At 37.5% G+C, this 20530-nt stretch overlaps 4 protein-coding genes across 4 annotated transcripts; 3 read left to right on the top strand and 1 right to left on the bottom strand.

Moving 5' to 3' along the window:
- Positions 1 to 1106: 1106 nt before the first annotated feature.
- LOC116141733 (omega-amidase, chloroplastic-like) lies at positions 1107 to 6407 on the bottom strand. The gene is made up of 10 exons (XM_031427219.1): positions 6159 to 6407; positions 5949 to 6065; positions 5558 to 5782; positions 4998 to 5091; positions 4299 to 4373; positions 3279 to 3357; positions 2654 to 2669; positions 1814 to 1894; positions 1620 to 1702; positions 1107 to 1492 (listed from the first exon to the last, which is right to left on the bottom strand). Exons 1-10 carry the CDS (start codon positions 6405 to 6407, stop codon positions 1414 to 1416), a joined length of 1098 nt encoding a protein of 365 aa, XP_031283079.1. The 3' UTR covers positions 1107 to 1413.
- Positions 6408 to 7042: 635 nt separating this feature from the next.
- On the top strand, positions 7043 to 8620 carry LOC116141593. Its single transcript, XM_031427075.1, has 6 exons — positions 7043 to 7436; positions 7522 to 7627; positions 7766 to 7953; positions 8065 to 8138; positions 8249 to 8398; positions 8486 to 8620. Exons 1-6 carry the CDS (start codon positions 7043 to 7045, stop codon positions 8618 to 8620), a joined length of 1047 nt encoding a protein of 348 aa, XP_031282935.1.
- A 552-nt stretch (positions 8621 to 9172) lies between these two features.
- LOC116141592 lies at positions 9173 to 11010 on the top strand. The gene is made up of 4 exons (XM_031427074.1): positions 9173 to 9569; positions 9661 to 9920; positions 10114 to 10299; positions 10435 to 11010. The coding sequence occupies exons 1-4, from the start codon at positions 9173 to 9175 to the stop codon at positions 10435 to 10437; spliced, it is 846 nt and encodes a 281-aa protein (XP_031282934.1). The 3' UTR covers positions 10438 to 11010.
- A 385-nt stretch (positions 11011 to 11395) lies between these two features.
- LOC116141590 (extensin-like) lies at positions 11396 to 11875 on the top strand. Its single transcript, XM_031427073.1, has one exon. The coding sequence runs from the start codon at positions 11396 to 11398 to the stop codon at positions 11873 to 11875; it is 480 nt and encodes a 159-aa protein (XP_031282933.1).
- The last annotated feature ends 8655 nt before the right edge of the window (positions 11876 to 20530 follow it).

Raw genomic sequence — 20530 nt, 5'->3', positions numbered from 1 at the left:
GGTTGAATTGTTTCCTTCGTTGTCTGAAAAATCTTGGTGACCGTCCAATCAATGGGGAACATAAATAGAAATGAGATCCAGAGATTGCCTCCTCAGCAGAGTACAACGTGACATGGCATGGACACGCCAACACCTGATGTGGACAGATTTGGGGTTGCGGTTGTGGGTTTAGAATGGGGGAGAGTAGATGGTGCAGGCACGTGCAGGGGGGACGATGTGGACCGATTTCTGGAGTTGAAAGTGTGTATCCATACGCGCATTGCATTTGCATGCCGCTTGAAATGCTTAAAAAGGTATTTTGATGAGGACCCAATTTGTTGGTTTGGATCCAATGACAAGTGAAGTTGACATAAAGTGAGATAAGAACGTTGTTGCTTTTGATTCAGCATGCATTTGTAAATGAAGATTAAAGGATTTTTATTGATCGCAGCGGCAGGTGGTGTACTGGTGTTATATTGAATGCTTCCGTCTCCAGTGCAATGTAGAAGCATATCCCATATCCTACTCTCTTTCTTCTGTTTATCCATTCAACAAATGCACTCAATTTTTTGTGAGACTGAAAGTAATTCAAAGAGTTTTAACTCATTTCAACATTTCTTTAAAACTCGAATCGAGGGACAATCTATTTTACTACTCAAGCCACAGGTCAACTGGTCCAACCAATTGGACGAGTAATATCAACAATAATTTAATTTTTTAAAAATTACATATTAATCCCTTAAATTTTAGCATATTTCAAAAATATCTCTAAAAAATCTAAATTAGTCCCTAAAATTTTTATTTATTATAAAAATACCCCAAAACATTCAATTAATCCCTAAACTTTTGACATATCTCCAAAACACCCCTAAAAAATTAAAATAGTCACTATAAATTTAAAATATTACAAATACCTCCTAAACAGTGAACCGGACCGGAGAAGCTACCGCTTCCCGGTCGAACCGGCTGGTTTGGTCCGGGTTTTAAAACAAAGCATTTTAGATCTCTGTCCATTTAGGTTTGGTTACCTTTCGTGTCTCTTACAAATTGTTTCGTAAGTAAACTGATTTGACACAAATACTTTTGTCATACATCAGCAATACAGGCAATTACAAAGAGTAGACATCTTTAATGACATTTTATTCTTTATGTAGTAGTTGCATGTTGCACATTCTGAGAATAAACATGTATACATATCATATCCACGCCTTCTACCTCTTTATCTTGCCAACTAGCAACACAATACCAAAAATACTCCTGACAGGATTGAGTGTTTGGTAATTACTTAAATGTTCAACTTCACATTACCAAATCAAAGATTTTTCAATAGATTCAAAGGCAATGCTAGTCTCATCATTTTAATCATAGTGCCCCTCTTCCACAATAAAACTTCTTCTGTGCACCATACAAATCTTTTAACATTCCTGCCTCAAATCACTGAGAATTAAGCCTTTGGATGTCTACCAACTGGTAAAGATCACCTCGGCGTTGCTTTGATAATGGAAGGTTTTCCCTGGAATTTGCAAAGAACTAAATCAGAATAATAGTAAGAGAAAATAGAACAGAACATTTGATAATAATTTTCCTAGGCAGGATATATTCTTGAAACAACCACTATCTGCTAGGTCAGAAAGCATCACCTTCTGAGATCCATGAGCGAATAATCAATCTCCGCTACAATTATATCCTCAGAATGTTCAGTAGTAGCTAGAACTTCTCCGAACTGTCATATTCATAGAGTTCAGTTAAAACTTCTACTCATAGAACTTACAATCCTCTTTTATACAACAAATTATAACTTTAAGGAGAGAATTTATAAGAAATCTGAACTCACTGGTCCTATGAGAGTGGAGTGGCCCCAGGCTACATAACTGCCTTTATCATCTCGGGCAGGGGAACAGGTCGCAACATATAACTGCCATTGGAAAAGACTCACAAGTATAGCACAGGAAACCAGTGTATCAAATGTAATTTAACTGGCATAAAACACAAATTGCAAATCTGCAATCTCTTGAAGATTACTGGTAATATTTAATTACTTGGGAAGAGTTGATGTAAGATGCCTCAAATTATTCTTATTATCATTACTGTTCTTTTTGTAATTAAGAAAGCAAGATGCCTTGAAGGCACATCATGTTAAAAAATCAGCAACCATCAAACTACCAGGACTAATGAACTGAAGATTCCATCCCTCAAAAACCTATAATTAAAAGGAATATGCCAAACAGTAACCACAAATATCTTATAAATCCATTTTCCTTTTTTGGTTAAGACCAGAAGATGATCGTTCATTTCTATCTCTGATGGTCAATTCCAATGTCACCAGAAGCAAAAAATGATTATATACTGTAGCTCGTTATGGATGTTATTTCTCCCCATTCTCTTAGTTCCACAATGTATGCATATCGAAAAATCAAAAGATTTTGTATATAACTGTTCCCCACTTTCCTTACTTCTTGTGTCCAGGTAATTTTCTTTCTCACTTTTCAAGAGAACAAGTTTGTAAAAAGGAGACATGGTTGGGCACTGCCATTCCAATTAAGGCTTCTCCTTAAACATTTTGGTATAAGAATCAAGACAACTATTACAGCTGGCTATTGTACTAATTGTGAAAGATGTAAAAAGCAGCTACTATAATCATATAAAACAATAAAAATGGACTTTAATGCAGTACCTGATTATCTGTAGCCCTGCATATGAAATCAAAGAGCAAATCAAAGACGATCACAACCATCATATATAAAAGAAATTTTATACTACACCAGTCCCCATTGGGACATGAAATTAGTGAATCATCAACTGAAGGAGACAATGCGGCAAAGGGGGAAGTTAGAGTTGAACCGAAAAGAACATGCAACAGAATAACTAAACAGAATATAGTTGCACTAAAGCGGGGATGCTTTATATGAGATTTTTCATAAACAATCCAAGGAATATTTCCAGATCATTTGAATTTCACAAATAAAACTGCTGCTATTCCTGAAAAGATTATATCTTGCATTTATCTTGACGGCATAGATGTAAAATTAAAGCAGTGCTATAAATATTTCATATTTAATGACTGTAGCTAAAGATAAAAATGTGTTTAGAGAGTATCCACAATCTGAAACTAATGATGCAAGAGCTGCATCCAAATTTGTGTACTATTCTGTCATTTGAAGCACCCCCAGAAGCAAAAAGGTGAGAAGCACTGTTACGCATGGTGCAAATGGAGCCTTTGCATTTACTGGTACCATATCTCTACCCACACCCCCAACTGCGCTTATTATTAAGCAACACAAAAACATAGATTACAGTACCTTGCCCTCTGTAATAACTCCCAGTGCAGTGGTCCAGTTGTCATGTTGAATGCCCCAGGATAGCATAGCAAGTGAGCACCTGATGTTACAATCAATTTGTCAGCTAATCAGTGAACAGGGCAATAATTTCTAGAAGTGCCAGAACTCTAGACCTCAAGTTGCGATGGGAAGATACTAAAACCATATCAGAATGATGAATAGAAGAAAAACATGTTCTTGGCCATTGCTCAGGGCTGGTTACATTGAAGCAAGATCTTGGTGAGGTGGGCACATTCCCAAGCAATAGCTTCATGAATTGACCACTCTTTTGAAATTGAATTTGTGTACTTGAGCCCATGTGAAGGGCTTCAAAGAGGATGTTTTTGAAAGTTTTTTTCTATTTATCTTTTTGGGTAAGCTCGTCAGTTTTTGAGGCCTTTCCATTAAAAAATGTCATAAGATACTCCCCAAGAGAGAGAGATACTAATAACCTCCACTTACAACCCTATGCATAGGATGTTTCCTTCATGAAATTCAAGTGCTTTTCAATTTGAAAAATAACAACACAGAGAGATTGATAAGTATTTAATCGCAAATAAGGATTCTGGTCGCTGACCCAGTACAAATGTAAGCAAGGCTTTGTTGAGTTAAATTGAGTATATTGCTGCAGAAATCTCATGTTTCTGATTAAGATCTGGCGATGATGCTGGGTCTACATCCATAACTATCTTGAAACTTGTAAATAGAACAGTGACTGTTATCCTATTGTTGAAATATTTATTATTACAAATTTACCACTTAATACTCAATATTATATTTTTGGCCTTATTATGGTATCTATACCAGGGAAATTATTACCATTACCATTGCCGGGCTGACCCTTCTGGTTATGGAACTTAATAGTCTGTCCATTGAGATGATTACATAAATTAATGTTGTAACACTGATAGCAAGATGTTTAGTGATAAGCAGGGAATATCCACAGCTAGAAAATTAGAGTCAATCATCTCATGGGCCAATGGAAATACAAAGAAAACAAACCTCTTGCTGCATATATCATAGCCAGTTCCTGAAACCGAATGTCATAACAGATACCTATGCCGATACGCCCAACATCTGCATGAACCAGTTATTGGTCATATTTCAAACTGGTATGAGAAAAACAAAAGAAACCTGTTTTTTTTCCTCAAGCAAAGGACTAAAAGTGATGGAAAAGAATGAACTAACAGGGTGATCCAGTGATATAAAGATGAGCAAAACATAAAAGCAAAATCACTGCAGAATAAAGAAAAAAAAATATGATATTCTGAAAGCTGCCAACCTTTTTCAATAGCATTTTTTTTTATTTTTCCTCTGTAGCGAATTAAAACACTTCAACACAACCAGATATTAATGTATAAGACATATCAAATGAACAGTAGAAAGGAGTCCTCTAGTTGACACAATAGTTTAAATGTTCAAGTTGAAAAAGGAGGCTAGTCTGAAGAAACTACCATAATTTATTTAATGTTCTCATTGTCAAGCATATCCAGGTAGCACAAGGGCCATCTAGAAAGGAGTCTTCTAGTTGTCACAATAGTTTGAATGACAAAACAGAATCAAATAAAAGCCAGCGACAGAAATTTGGATGAATCACGAAAAATACATATGAAAAAGCATTCAAGAGTCTGCCATTAGATAGAGATGGACAACTCTGGAGGAGATATATTGTAAGATATTAACTCGAAGAGAACATCAAACCTGTATCAACAATGGTTGGAGTCTCCCCGGCAGTAAGAGTCTTAGATTCCATAAAGGTAATCTTCCCAGGAATGTCAATATCAAAAAGGTGTATCTGTAGTTACACAGAAAAGCAGAAATTGCAAATCAGCATCAAAAAAATATCTTCAAGAAGATACTACTTAATACAGATTCTTTTCCAAATGCTTAGCATCTAGTATTCAACAAAGACACCTCTAACTGGGAGCTATCTTCTTACAATGGAAAAAAAAGTATCTAAAAGCAGAAATTAGGAAACTTAATATAAGAGAAACCAACTTTGGAGATTATGAATAAAATTATACAATATTATCTAAAATATTAAATGGCTTATTACTTTCTATCATGTGTCAGTTAACATGGTATATTGACATCATCAACTTTCTTAGATGCCTCTCTGCAGGAAATTTTAATTTGTGAATCCAGCCATTTGGTCATCAATCCTATCTTCTGGAATTACAAAGTTTCTGCACATATATCTAACAAGATAAGCATATTCTCTACAATAACAAATGGCATCTAAGGTGAGCATCAAACACTACCTTCCGATGCTTAGCTTTCAGTTTTCCGTCAGAACCAAATACACAACAAGTGTTGTACAACCGATCCCCAGAACGTTCCGGTATAGAACCACCAACAATTGTGATGTTCAGAAGACGAGAAGTTTCAGCAAGCATAGCCGTAGATGGTGATGCATCACCACCCGCATCAATGTCCTCAGCATAAACTGGGAAGGAGTCATTGGAATATGGACTGTTCCAAATTTCCTGAAATACAACAATCGAAGCCAACAATGTTGATGATTGAGAAATTATAACACCCACAATTCTCCTCTAAAGCCAAAATTAACCAAATTAAAATGATGGTAAAATAGTAGAACAAACGCATATCATATGTAAAATGAAAAAAAATAAAATAAAGAAAACAACTCACAGGCAAAACAACGAGCTTGGCACCCCTCTCAGCAGCCTCTTGGATGGCAGTGCGAGCATGCGCAATATTCCTCTCTTTATCGGCCGTCACAGATAATTGGCATAATCCAATCTTGAACTACAAAAATCAAAAAATAATTTCATTAATCAACACGATTAAATTCTTTTAGAAAGTAATAAAAAGGAGGAAAGAAAGGAAAAATAGGGTTGCCTTGGTGATTGGAGGAGTGGGCAAGGGAAGAGCAGGAGGGTTCCTGGCTTGTTCAGGCTTGAAAGAAGCAGCCATGATTGGAGCAGAGGTTCGTGATGAATAAGTGCGGAGGAAAGAGGGCGGGCGAGAGTGAGCGTGAGCGTGAGGAATGGATTTGGCGTAGAAAATAGAGGAGGAGCGAGGGAGAGGAGAGTGATTGAAATTGAGAAGAATCTTGGAGCCCAGAAGTGAGGAGGCAGCTGACTTCATTTCACTTTCTCTACTCGTTAGAAGGTGTCAAAGATAGGGGGACTTGGTCCATCCATTTTCGCACGATTTCATTTGCAGGGGCCACGAGTCTACGCACCGGTACACCAACCCAACACGAATCAAATGGGCTTACCACAACATGTTTGGACCCATGTTGTTGGGCATAATGGGCTAGTTATTGATAAAAAAAAATAGTACTGTTATTTGATAGCTTTTTTAAATTTAAAAATATTTTGTATATACAAAAAATTACCAACACTGATAATTTTTATTTAAAATATATAGTAGTTTTTAAAATTTTGTTTAATCTATGTTTTATTTGCTATTACTGATTATCTATGAACGTTCGACAGCAGGTGTAGCTACCATAACATGGAATTCATACCACCAAATCACCACTCGCAAACATATTCAAAAACTTAACCGTCTATTTCACAACGGAAATTTAACTGTTTCTCTCGCGCCCCCTCCTGCCATACCCCCCCTTTAAACTCTCACAATTCTGATTCTTACAATCACTCGATTCATTCGCACCAGTGGCGGCGCTTCACTTCATTGCGCCGCCGCCATAACCAAATATCATCATCATCATCATCAACAGAGCTTCACTCTGAAATTTATATAACATCTTATGCATGGCAGATCCCAGGTCCGTTGTCCCCTACCATGATCCATATGATGCCTCTTTCATCGATGACATTTTGTATTACATGAACAATTCAACTCCTACTGTTGACGATTTATCACTTCTTGAGGATCCTTCTTTGCTTCCATCCTCAAGTAATCCTGGTAACATCCAAGATGCTGATGATCCTTTTGGTGATCCAATTTTGTGGGGTATTACAAATAATATCAATGGAGGGAGTTCTCAGGCGGGTCCTTCAGAATATCGCGCCGAAACGAGTAATCAAGGATGTCCTGAGAATGTCAATGGTGGAAATATGAGGACAATACCAATGTGGCCGGTGCCAGCCGTGCCATATTTATGTAGTTGTTGCCTGGTGCTTAGAGAAATTATTCATACTAATGGTACATGTTCATATACTTTGAGAGGTAGTTTTTGAAGTGAAAATTAACATTTGTTGCTCAGTTTAATTTGGTATTGATGGTATAGGGTATGAAACTACAAAACTTGAGATTCATGGAAGACTTGGAATGATCTGTCATGCTATTCTTGCGATTCATCAAAGTTTGGCAGTTTATCGGTATCAAATGATTGAGTAAGTTACTATTTTAGTCAAAATATATTTCAATTTCTCTGTAGTTCGGATAGTATTGGGTTGAAGTTTGAACCGCTCTGAACATTTTATTATATATTTAATGATGGGGTTTTTAAACTTATTTTTCTCTTTTATCAGTTTCTGCAAGAAAAGCATGGAGGATGTGAAGAATTATCTTGTTCAATATTGTGACGAGAGGAAACAAGCAGGATTTATCATGTCGCGGGATCCCCTCTCCGTCTTCTATGAAGCCTTATGTGTTGGGTTGGACATGGATGAAAATTTAACAACAGATGACTTCCCTCAACCACCACCCAACAACTCAGGTGCGTCTGTTTCTCTGCCATACAAAAGTCTTTCAGAGTTCATGTTATATATCAAATATTTCATTTGATTTATCAAAAAGGAGTTTCTGAAGAATGTTCAATTCCGTATAGTTGCAAATGAAATGGATCAGCCGGAGGCGGAGAATGACGCTGAAAAGCCTCCAAGGACCTCTCTTGCATTACAGGTTATATAGTTATTCTCTACAGTCATATCAATATCATATCTTCAATTTTTTGCCATGTACATTGATTTTCTAACTTGGGAACTTTCTTGTTGCGCTGGGGATTAGTGCAGAGGGAGAGGACAGGAAAATTGACATTGGAAGACTTAAGAAATTATTTTCATCTTCCAATCGAGGGAGCAGCCAGGAGGTTGAGATTATGTCCCACTGTGGTGAAGAAGATATGCCGTAGATATGGTTTACACAGGTGGCCTTATAGAAAGGTTTTTGTTTCTTACTCAATTCATTCTTCCTTATAATATACTTAATATTAAATCTAACATATATTGGAGTCCTTTTGGCATAAGCAGATCAAGAGCCTAGAGAGGCAGATACAAACTGCAACTCCGAGATTGAATTCAAATGATCCAGAAGACAGGGCAAATGCTAAAGCAGAAATCGAAAGGCTTCGACGTGAAATTGATACTGCATCTGCTGGAAACTAGATGATAATATGTACATTTTTTTTCAATGCTGAAGAACATTGGCTGAAAATTAAAAGTAGGCTGATCAAGTTATTTCTGACGGAAGGAGTGGATATATAGTACTTTTGAAATTCATCAGCAGCAACCATAGTGTTGTCTCTTGTACGATTTTGATTTACTGTTTGTGGGCATTTTATTTTAAATTACTAGGCAATGTAAATTGTAATGAGAACAGCAAGCCATACTTCATTTGTTCACATCTGTTTCCTTCACAATTTGCAATTTATGTTGCCTTTCAGACTCGATAACAAGTGCCAGATGCCGGCTATTCTTGTCTCATTCAGCATAAACAAATAATTACACATAACTAGCTTGGCAAAATCGGCCGTCCTATTTATCATAGAAAATTTGTCATAAACAAAAAAATTAGACGCAATTGCTTTGGAAAATCCTTCACTATGACCTCGACGTAGAGTTCTAAAAATTGACATCCTAGAAGAGTTCGTAAAATATTGCGCAGTTCTAGGACCTCCATGAAATCGTTGTTTTTTCAATATAAACTCGTTACATTCCATGGAAAAATATTGTTCTGTTTTCAAGAAGAAAGATATGGGCAGTTTGCAAACACTGGTTTGTGTGAAACAGGTGAAGCAAGAGAAATCGGAAGACTGGGACGAGAGCATGCCATTGCCTGGAGATATTGTTGAAGGTTTTGATGATGTTGATGAGTTGTTTGTTCCGGTTAAAGCGAAGTCGGAACTTAGTACACAGCTTGGCAAGATTAGCCATCTTGTCGATGTCATACTGGTTAAGGTTCGAAGGGGTGATAACATACTTAAACTCCCCGTTCGAGTGGTTCTCGACAGGAATTCGATTCTGCAGAAAAGGTATACAATTACATCTGAATTAGATGAAAGGCATGTTGCAGTTTTGGGGGACTTGACCTTAGAACAATGTACTGAGCTGCAAGGTTGAGTTTTTCGTTTTGTGACTTAAATAAATCATATTTTCAAAGTGCTAATAAATCAACATTGTAAGATGGTTTCTTTCTGACGGTGCAGAAATGAGCAGGAGGGTGGTGAGTTTAGATTATCGGGGATTCAGCAAAAAGGGTGTGAAATATGATTGGAAAATGAAAACGGGTACTTATTTGCCGGACCAACGATGCACGGTTGTTAGCTCAATTTTGTTCTCACCCCTACAGGTTGAACACAATACTGAAGCCACTACAGCAAGATGCATGGCCTGGTTTTCTGCAACAGTTTCTTCAGGTGTTCCTCTTGTGTTTGTCAATATCCAAACAGAACAAATTCTGACCTCGGTACTGCTCCTTTCAACTTGTAATTAACAATTCTTTGATTAATTTTATGAGTTTTTTGTTATATGGTAAGAGGAGAATTATTTATTGTGTGGAAGGTTATAACTTGAAATCAGCAATTCATTGATTAAGCTTATTTATTTATTTATTTGTTTAAATCCTTGTGAACTTGCTCTCTTAAACTCTTTCCTTGAAGGAGAAAACCAATACCACAGGAAAAGAAAAAATAAGTAAGGGAAAGCAGCAAAACAACACTACAACAATGCAAATAGTGCAGGGAATAAGACTATGGTTTCTACCAGGTGTTTCCGAAGTTTTACTTGAAATGTTTCCAGAACTGGGAGAAGCTCGATTTGGGATGGATATTAAACGGACTGAAGAGGTAACACTGTTGCACCTCAAATTTTCCTTTGTATACTTTGGTTTTCATTTTTTCTAGTATGTGAAAGGATCAGTGATTAATCTCTATTCTTATATCTGCAATAACGTGTTCAGGGCTTCATCTGTGTGTACTCAGTAGCAAAAGGGTCAGCAGCTGACCGTGCAGGAATGCGGCATCTATACGAAGAAGCAAATGCAACTGGGCATTTACTTGTGATCTCTCGTTTGGAAGGCAAGAGCTTAATGCCTGCTAGTGCTAGCTCTGATGGGCTCTTACACTGTTGTGATCATAATGAAATTAGGGACACCCTCATAAATGCAATTTATCGGATGGATGGAATTCATGTCCACATTATGGCCTGGCCTAACCGGACTCGCCCTGCCATTACTCGAGCAATTGATGCTGCAGCCCTCCTGCCTCCTAACTGATTGGATCTAATTATCATCCTTCTTCACTTTAGAAATAATTTGGCATGATTTGACAAAGAGTTCCATAATGTTTTAAAGGAAGACAAAGCGCTACTGGTATGAAGTATCACAGAAACTTTGACAGAGATGGCATGAGAGAATAATTTTCTTTTTACCAGCTTTTGTTTCCTTTTCAGAATGAGAAGAACCCACGCGTAGTGAGAATTATAGCTCACTTCTTATGTTTTTCTGTTTAGTTGAAGCATGCCCCATGCCTATGCTGGGTAATCTCTTTACTGTTCAACAGACTATATCCCATCTTCTACTTGGCCTTGAAGCTTGACATTTGTCTTCATACCGATTTTAAATTTGTTTTCCTCTTTTGTGCTTGATTGTGCTCTCAATGCCTCACAATAAATCATTGCAATAGTACTTAGAAGAAGAAGAGAGGAGAAGATCTGCCACGTCGTCATGATACCAAAATTCCCTGCTCTCCATTTTGTGTCTCAGGCTTTATGTGCACACATACCCTGCAAAAGACATGCATTCTTGTGCCTTTGCAGAATTAATCAACACCCCCTTTTGTCTTATTTTACCTCTATCTCTATCTCCATCAGTCATCACTAACTTTCCAGAAGACTTCCTATATAAAGAGTTGTTCATCTATCCACCACAGTGACATGCTAGAGATGAGGCTCCAGTGCTCTCTGTTTGTTCACGTCTGCCTAGCTCTTGCACTCTTCTTATCAAACTGCCTAGTTACTGGAACATCCTCTGGCTCTGCCTTATGGCTCAACTATAAGTCCCCTCCTCCTCCATTTCACTACAAACATAGAACACCACCGCCACCACCTCCAAAACCATATTATAAGCCGCCGCCACCACCACATCGTAAATGCCATCATAAATCCCCGACACCTCCTTTATACACTTACAAGTCACCACCGCCGCCTCCAATGTTCAACTATATATCCCCACCACCACCACCTCACCATGTTTACGAGTACAAATCGCCACCACCTCCTCCGCAGCCAAAGCCCCACCACCACCACAACCATAAATGGGGTCCGTACCCATATGCAAGTTACCAGTCACCTCCACCGCCGCTAACACACCAAGAGTATCCTATTTATCATTACAGCTCCCCACCACCTCCGGGGTTGTACTGATGACTTGTAGAAAATAAATAAGAAACTCGTTTAATGTCTATGTTTGTTCTAGCATTTATTGCTCACTGGTTTGTAAATTGTTTCCTTCTTTTTCCGTTCCTGTAGATGTCTGTGCAAATGTCTTTAAGTATTTGCCAAACTAGTCTTCTTTGTCCCCGCTGTAACAGAAATAAGCTAATTTTCATTTCTTCTTCTGCTTTTTTAACTAAAATGAATTCTGCTTCACCAATCTTAAATTCTGCTTCATTTAGCCATTCATAATTGAGATTACCAGTAAAAAGAATTTTAATGAAGTATTTGTTGGATTTCGAATCAAGTTTTCACAGATTGTAGCTCTCAGACTAACTAACAAATTTCTAACAAGAAAGCAATCACAGATTAAGATGCAAGAGATCAACAAGCTGGAAGCATTTAAACTTAAATAAAGTAAAGAAATTAAGATCAACACAAAGGATTATAGTGGTTCGGCTTTATCTTGAAGGGCAAATAAGATGCCATTTCTATCAAAGTCAAGTAGGGAATTTAACAGGGGGCAGTTTATTAAAGCAACCTCTCAAAGTTTGAATTTAATTAAAAAGTTATCAAGTTTTAAAGTTTTAAGTAAATAGTCATATTATTGATTAAGGGTAATTAAACTTGATTAGTGTTTAATTATGATTGAAGAAGTATTATATAATCTTTTAAAAATTATACTATATTCCCAAAAACCTGAAATTCTTGCAAACAAACCCAAACATCTTCTTCTTCCTCCCGCCATTAACGCATCTCCACCTTGGTTGCTATTTCTTCTTAGCTTCATCTACATCTTCTTCTTCGTCTGCATTTTCTTCTTCGTCTACATCTTCTTCTTCCTCCTTCCTCCTTCCTCTATATCTTCTTCTTCTTCATTCCTTTATATCTTTTTGCTTCTCCGCCATTAACACTTTCTTCTTCCTCCACCATTAACATCTTCTTCGCCAAAGATTCCCTTCTCCTCCTCCTGAAATTTCGTCTAAGTATGTGTATCTCCTCTTTATATTTTATATTTAGATTTACAAAGATTTAATAATAGATGGGGTTTGGGTTATGATTTTGATTTAGTTATTTAGGTTGTTGGGTTATGTTTGATGTAATGCAAGTTGAAAGGAGTGAAATTTGTGAATATTTTCTTGCATTGTGAGTAGCTAGGGGTGATAGCATCGATTGTAGGTGGAGATGGCTGAAAATGTGTTTTGGATCTGATGGATCGCTTAAGCGATCTGGTATAAGTCTAGTATATGACAGAAGATCGCTTAAGCGATCTGGTATAAGTCTAGTATATGGCAGCAGATCGCTTAAGCGATCAGATATATTGCAGCAGATCGCTTAAGCGATCAGGCTTATTTGTACTGGATTGATTAAGTGATATACTGGATCGCTTAAGTGATGCAGTAAGCTATATACTTCGGTAAGAAATTATATTTCATAATGTTTATTAAATATTTAGTCCTTTTTATTAATTATTAATTATTTTTTTCATTTCAATAGAATGTGAAAAGAACACTTCGATCTTTGTCAATCAACACCGTACATAAAACTGAAAAATCTATTGTTATTCTATTATTTTTGTTAGTTCTTGGTAAGAAAGTAATATAACAATATATAATATTGATATAAAATTTAACTCTACAACCTTCTGCTCTGCACTCTGTAGACTAAGGCTAAATAGACGAGATCGCTTAAGCGATTAAGGGTAATTTACTTCAATATTTATTTTTAGATGTTTACACCATATATGTTTAATATAGCCGTAAAAGAACTAATTTAATTAAAATATAATAACGGTCATGATCCACTGAATGAATCGTACACCTGATATGTTTAATATAGACGTAAACATTCTACACCATATATGTTTAATATAGCCATAAAAGAACTAATTTAATTAAAATATAATAACGGTCATGGTCCACTGAATGAATCGTATACCTGATATGTTTAATATAGACGTAAACATTCTACACTATATATGTTTAACATAGCCGTTAAAGAACTAATTTAATTAAAATATAATAATGGTCATGGTCCACTGAATGAATCGTACACCTTATATGTCTAAGATAGCATTAATCGCTTAACCAATATAGTGAAATACAATAAAAATAATCCAAATACACTGGATCGCTTAAGAGATTTCATTTCTTGCTTAAGCGATCCTGCGTATTTAGACTTAGTCGCTTAAGAGATCTAGTTATATTTATATTATCGCTTAAGCGATTCTATGCTTTTACACTTGGTCTCTTAAGCGATCATGAACAAGACAGAATCAATAAGTGCCCAGGCGCACGATCGCTTAAGCGATTTATTCTATTGCTTAAGCGATCCTTTGCTTTTAACCTTGGTCGCTTAAGCGATTACAAATCGCTTAAGTGATCATGTCCGAGGCAGAATAAACTTCTGCCTAGATGCATAATTGCTTAAGCGATTAAGTGTATCACTTAAGCGATTCTTCGCTTTTATTATTGGTCGCTTAAGCGATCGTAGATCGCTTAAGCGATCATGAAAAAGATAATAAATAAGTGCCCAGACGCATGATCGCTTAAGCAATCCTTTGCTTTTAACGTTGGTTGCTTTAAGCAATTTATAATCGCTTAAGCGATCATGTCCGAAGCAGAATCAACTTCTGCCCAGATGCACGATCGCTTAAGCGATCTAAAATCGCTTATACCAGATCGCTTAAGCGATCCTTGACTTTTACTCTTGGTCGCTTAAGCGATTTTAGATCGCTTAGGTGATCCTGTATATTTAGACTTAGTCACTTAAGAGATCTAGTTGTATTTATATTATCGCTTAAGTGATTCTATGCTTTTACACTTAGTCTCTTAAGCGATCACGAACAAGACAGAATCAATAAGTGCCCAGACGCACGATCGCTTAAGCGATTTATTCCAACGCTTAAGCAATCCTTTGCTTTTAACCTTGGTCGCTTAAGCGATTACAAATCACTTAAGCGATCATGTTCGAGGCAGAATAAACTTCTGCCTAGATGCACAATTGCTTAAGCGATTAAGTGTATCGCTTAAGCGATTCTTCGCTTTTACTATTGGTCGCTTAAGTAATCGTAGATCGCTTAAGCGATCATGAACAAGACAATAAATAAGTGCCCAGACGCATGATCGCTTAAGCGATCCTTTGCTTTAAACGTTGGTTGCTTTAAGCGATTTATAATCACTTAAGTGATCATGTCCGAAGCAGAATCAACTTCTGCCCAAATGCACGATCGCTTAAGCGATCTAAAATCGGTTATACCAGATCGCTTAAGTGATCCTTTGCTTTTACTCTTGGTCACTTAAGCGATTTTAGATCCTCCTCTTCAATTTCAATTTCAACTCTTTCCCTCCCTTGTTCTGCCAATAGAATGTCTTCCGTCGACGCCGTCTCCTCTCCTGTTGGAGCAACTTCAGTCATCGGAAGTTACTCCACCATAACTTCTTCTTCTCCATTTTTGTTAGACCCAGTGGTGCTTACAATTTGGGGAGTAGATGAATTTTTTTCTATTTCTTTAAGGATCTCAGCCATTATAACTTAATCGGGAATGGCAAGGAATGACAAAAATGCAAAGAGCAAAGAAATTGAGAAATTGCAAAGAATTGGAAGAAAAAACAAGAGAGAGAAAGGTGTTTGAATCTTTTTGTGAGAAAGAGAAGCTGAGACAAATGTGTTTTGCCTTTCAAATTTTAAATCAACTTCTCTTTATTATACTTTAACCCACAAATGTTTAAATCTTTTCACCATAATCCTTTTTGCTGCTTTAATTATACTTAAGTGTGCCACGTCATATTTTTTAACCCAAAAAAAATCAAAAAGATTTTCATGGCCATTTTGTTAAATGGAAACTTGGGATGGCCTGGGAGTTAAATTTCCTCATTTATATAGTATTGAACAAGAATAAGCAAATGAGCAAGGAAAGAATACAACCCGAAGAAACCCTAGCTTTCTTCCCTTTTCCCCTTGCTGCCAATCCATATCAAATAGAATCAATATATACCCAAAAGCCATCTTCAGGATCAACCTCCACTTGTATTTGAAGGATTTCCAGCCGTAAATGAGTAACAGAATTCATCCTCTCCATTAGCATGTTCCAGAACAAATGAGGAAAGAGAGAGATGAATGAGGAAATTTAACTCCTTGGACATCCCAAGTTTGCATTTAACAAAATGACCTTGAAAATCTTTTTTTTTTTTTTTTTAAATTTAGAAAAGCTGACGTGGCACACTTAGGATTCATTAAACATATAAAATGGGTTAACTGAAAAGATTTAAACATATATGGGTAAAACCTAATTAATGAAAGTTGTTTAAATTTTGAAATTTGAAAATGAGCCCCCACCCTTCAAAATCGCTTAATCGAAGGTGTTACCCAAAAAACGACTGAAGAAGACTATTCCTTTCATTACGATTTCTGGCGACTACAGTGCCTAAATTCCGACAAATTTTTCTATCCATTTTCAATCTTAAAGCTTCCTTACACAAAACCATGGCTGACATTCATAAAGAGGAGGAAAACCCAACCCTACTTTGAATCCGAAACTCTGGTGGTGCTAGCAGTTCAGAGGTTATCGAAGACACTCTGGTGGATCATCTGATGAGTGAAGGTGGTCCACAGGCAGAGGAGACGACGGCAGCACAAGATCAGAGAGAAGAATCAGAAAACGGTTCTGAAAAGGAGGACACCGACGAGAATTCAGGCGAGAAGGAGGACGCCGGCGAAGAAATGGTACGTATTTTTACTTTTTTTTAATTGGATAAGAAAAAGGATTGATTTGTGCGAATTTGGGGGAGATGTGGTTGTGGCATTTTGTCGAGCAGTTGGCAGGCATTGGTGGAGTGGCTTTGTTTGGGTTCTAGAGGATGAGGGAAGGCAAGGAAGGCCATTGGGAGGTTGTTTCAGGGAGTTTGGTGGGCTAGGGATGGCAGGAGGTGGCCGAATTTGGCTAGCTGGAGGGCTGCCCTGCATTGCACTGCGCACGCTGTGCGTGGCTAGCCTTACCAATATGGGCTTGCATGATTGTTGGCTATGATTATACCAAACAATCATGCAAGCCCTACTGTAGGGTTGTCGGGGTCGCATGATTGTTTGCAGGGCTGACTATGATTGTTGTGTTAGAAGTGTTAAATTGCAGGGCTGGCTATGATGAATTAGATTTTTCGTTGCTTTATTATATAATGGGAAAATTACTTTCTTTGTTATATTTTGATTGAATGTCAAAACATTAGAGGAATGAAGGACAAATATTAAATCTCATTATACGATTAGGCAGCTTATTATTAGAAGAAGGTCACTACTTTTAGGTTGGCTCACCATCACCACTCAAATTTATACCATAATTTCTAAATCAAACAGAACCAATGAAACCACAAAAAGCCTTTTATTTTTTTGGTTATACACTTGAAAAGATTAGTTGAAAAGTTAATTGTATGATATTTTTTCTTTGTTTACAAAGTATGTTGGCAGCCTTTGAGTTTTTTTTTTTTTTTTTTTTTTTTTTTTGCCAACATTTAGTTTATATCGATTGTGTAGATTTTCCGAAGTATAAACTATAAAGACTATGGGTTGGAGGTTGTAAGCGATAAGATACCGTACTTCCCTGTAAAGGTGACAGTTAGGTTAAGTTGGCAAGTTTTACGAGAATAATAGAGATTTTATGGGAACTGAGGAATGGTTTAGACTGATTTAAAGAAAGTTGTTTCGGTCATTTTACAAAGATCGGAGAAAATTGGAAAAAGGCGTTCTAGGGGCAGGGAGTGCATTATATGTTGCTGCACTCAGTTAAAAGCAAAAAAACAAAAAAAACAAATATGGTTCGTGGTGGATGGGAAACCATTACGTTTTGGGATGATGGAATATGTCTTGATGACAGGCTTAAGAAGCGGCAGAGCTAAATGAAATAAAGAACAGTAGGGTAGCCAAAAACTTGGCTAAAATGGTTTTGGGGGAGAAAGCGTCTATTACAGGACACGATTTAGAGGAAAGGTTAGAAGAAGGTGGGTATACCTCTTCAGAGAGGTTCAAAATGTGACTGGTATGGTTTGTGCATTCGATCCTAATGGCTTCGGACTCAACAAAAGCTGTTAATATGAATTGGGTGAAGTTTGCAAGCAACTTGGACTTCTTTAATGCTTATCCGTGGGGATGGGTATCATTTACGCTAACCATAGACTCTCTACAAGGAAAAGACATGGCGTTAAAGTAGTCCCAATCTGTCGAGAAGAATAGACCAAGCACGTACAATTTGTTTGGCTTCTCATGGGCAATGCAGGTAAATATTAGAGGCTTTTTGTTATATTTTTTGTATTATATGTGTTTTAATTATGATATGGATTGTTTTTTTACAATATAGGCTTGGATCTATGAGGTCGTCCCTGTCCTGGCTAAGGTAAGGGGGAGGATGAAAACTTCGGATGAGTGACTGCAATTTCCTAGGATGTTGTGGTGGCACATCGAGAAGTGTACCCATTGGGATTACGTAAAAATAGACATCAAAATTCAAGCAGTTGAGGTAAGATCAAAGGATTAAGCTTTTTAATATGCACTTGCTTTTAAATGTGACTTAAATCTGATCGATTTTGTTTTTTATTGCAGAAAGTCATCCATCCCTTCCTCACCGCTACTAGGGGTGAAATGAGAGAGGAGTATATTACATCTTTTGAAGCACTGGAGGATGAAGCAGATAAAGGGATAGACTGCCTAATGTGGGACTTAAAAGGGGTCATACATGTGAGTGCAGTTACAGGGCCACTGCTTGAGAATGTTGTTGACGCCAAGGATAATGAAGCTCCAATCGATGGGATGGAGGAGGAGGAGAAGAGGTTCTTATGCCTTAACCCAATTGGCAAACCGGTACAACAAGTACTGCTTTACCAAGGCGTCAAGGTCAGGAGAATGGGGTGGTTGACCTCATAAATAGTCTTTTTGAGAGTTTTACAACAACCGTTTATGAGAGGTTTGAGAAGATGGAAGAGTGAATGAAAAGGGTGGAGGAGAAAGTTGATAAGGTGGCAGAGAAAGTTGGTAGGGTGGAGGAGGAAGTTAGTAGAGTATTGAAAGCAGCTGAAATGCAACCTGAGCTGAAAAGAGAGAATCGAAAGAGTAAGTTTGTCAAATCTCCTTACACCGTAGTAATGTATGGAAAGAAGAGGAAAATGAAGAAAAAAATTAAGGAAGTCCACGAAAGTGGAGAAGCAAAAATGGAGGAGGTTAAGGAGGTTACTGGAGGAAATGGGGAAGTGATAATGGAAGAGGGTGAGGCGGGACGCAAAGGAAGTAGGGATGTACAATTGGAGGAAGGGGGAGGAAGTGGGCAAGCAAAAACGGAGGAGTTAATGGTCGATTTTTATAGGCCAATAGAGGAGGAAAATAAAAAAACTGTTTTATGCCTATTACAATGAATCTGGAAGTGATGCCCATGTGAAGTGCAAGACTGAGGGTTATCCCCAGGACTGGTTTGAAAAGATGTTGATGATGGGCAGGTGGCTTGACAACTCGGTGAGTTATTTTCCCTTATTTTTGCTTATGTTTTCCATGAGGTATTGTATACTTATCATGTTGTTTTTATTTGATACAGCATATCGATGAGGTATTGGCACTCATGAGGCTACGACAGAGCAGTATTGTGCCATCACCGATGTGGCCTTTGGCTAAACGCTAGTAATGACATATGACACTTTAATTAAAAAAAAAAAAAAAAAGGTCATTGGTAGAGGTGCATCAAGAGGAGCCAAGTGAAAAAGATTGGGCACAGATGACTTCAACGGCGTCCCTGATGATTTTTCGTTTGATGATAGGATCATGCAGTATGTACGGGGGGAAAGGCCCAAACATGGCCACAGCTGGGCAAAGGTTAAAAGAGTATACTACATCTTCAACATCAAGGATATGCACTGGATAACCATCGTCGCTCTTCTAGAGGAGGGCTTGCTAAATATCCTTGACTGCAACCTAAGTATTTGTTGAGAGAGGCAGTTGGAGATGGAGTTAAAGCCACTGTGTGTATTGTTCCCGTGGCTGTTGCACAATAGCGGGATGTTTCAACACTTCGGTGATGAAGTATTGACAGGAAAATGGCCACTCAAGCACCTTCCCGTCTCGACAAATGACTCAAGGTAAAATTTGTATAAAACTTACATAATACAATTGTTCTATAAGCTAATTCTAATACTAATGTCTTCCTCCTATTGTAATGCTATTTGTGGGGCATATGCACTGAAATTTATTGAGTTTGACATGACCAAGACCCCGATGGATGGCTTGAATGACGAAACAATGAGCAACTGTCGGGAGCGCTGGGCTGTTTTTGACTGACCAGAACCCAATCCAAGTCATTGTTGATGTTGTCATCAAAAGGTATGGAAGTTGGACTTAGAATTTTGTAGTTTATGTGATGTTGTCTTATTGGGCTGTCTTGAATAATTAGATTATGTTGAATTGGATTAGCTGGTGTTGTTAGGCGTCAGGCTATTGATACTTGGGTTGTGGTGCTGATGCTGAATGTGTGCCAAATAATTTTGCAAGATGGAGAAGTGGCTTAAGAGAATGATGAAGATCTATTTGTTGATACTTGGGTTATGGTGCTGTTGATACTTGGGTTGTGGTGCTATTGATACTTGGGTTGTGGTGCTGTTGATACTTGGGCTGTGG

Source organism: Pistacia vera, unplaced genomic scaffold, assembly GCF_008641045.1.
Source record: "Pistacia vera cultivar Batoury unplaced genomic scaffold, PisVer_v2 Contig40, whole genome shotgun sequence".
In the NCBI taxonomy this organism is placed as follows: Eukaryota; Viridiplantae; Streptophyta; class Magnoliopsida; order Sapindales; family Anacardiaceae; genus Pistacia; species Pistacia vera.
The sequence above is the reverse complement of the archived record's forward strand: the minus strand, read 5'-3'. Positions and strand labels throughout refer to the sequence as shown.

Excerpts from the sequence above, each read along its gene's own strand:
- LOC116141733 (XM_031427219.1), bottom strand. The coding sequence starts at position 6,407 with ATGAAGTCAGCTGCCTCCTCACTTCTGGGCTCCAAGATTCTTCTCAAT. Across the intron at positions 5,783-5,948 it reads CCAAGCTCGTTGTTTTGCCT|GAAATTTGGAACAGTCCATA; the intron begins GTGAGTTGTTTT and ends GTTGTATTTCAG. Across the intron at positions 1,703-1,813 it reads ACTCCACTCTCATAGGACCA|TTCGGAGAAGTTCTAGCTAC; the intron begins GTGAGTTCAGAT and ends TGAATATGACAG.
- LOC116141593 (XM_031427075.1), top strand. The coding sequence starts at position 7,043 with ATGGCAGATCCCAGGTCCGTTGTCCCCTACCATGATCCATATGATGCC. Across the intron at positions 7,628-7,765 it reads TATCGGTATCAAATGATTGA|TTTCTGCAAGAAAAGCATGG; the intron begins GTAAGTTACTAT and ends CTCTTTTATCAG. Across the intron at positions 8,399-8,485 it reads ACAGGTGGCCTTATAGAAAG|ATCAAGAGCCTAGAGAGGCA; the intron begins GTTTTTGTTTCT and ends TGGCATAAGCAG.
- LOC116141592 (XM_031427074.1), top strand. The coding sequence starts at position 9,173 with ATGGAAAAATATTGTTCTGTTTTCAAGAAGAAAGATATGGGCAGTTTG. Across the intron at positions 9,570-9,660 it reads ACAATGTACTGAGCTGCAAG|AAATGAGCAGGAGGGTGGTG; the intron begins GTTGAGTTTTTC and ends CTGACGGTGCAG. Across the intron at positions 9,921-10,113 it reads CAGAACAAATTCTGACCTCG|GAGAAAACCAATACCACAGG; the intron begins GTACTGCTCCTT and ends CTTTCCTTGAAG.
- LOC116141590 (XM_031427073.1), top strand. The coding sequence starts at position 11,396 with ATGAGGCTCCAGTGCTCTCTGTTTGTTCACGTCTGCCTAGCTCTTGCA.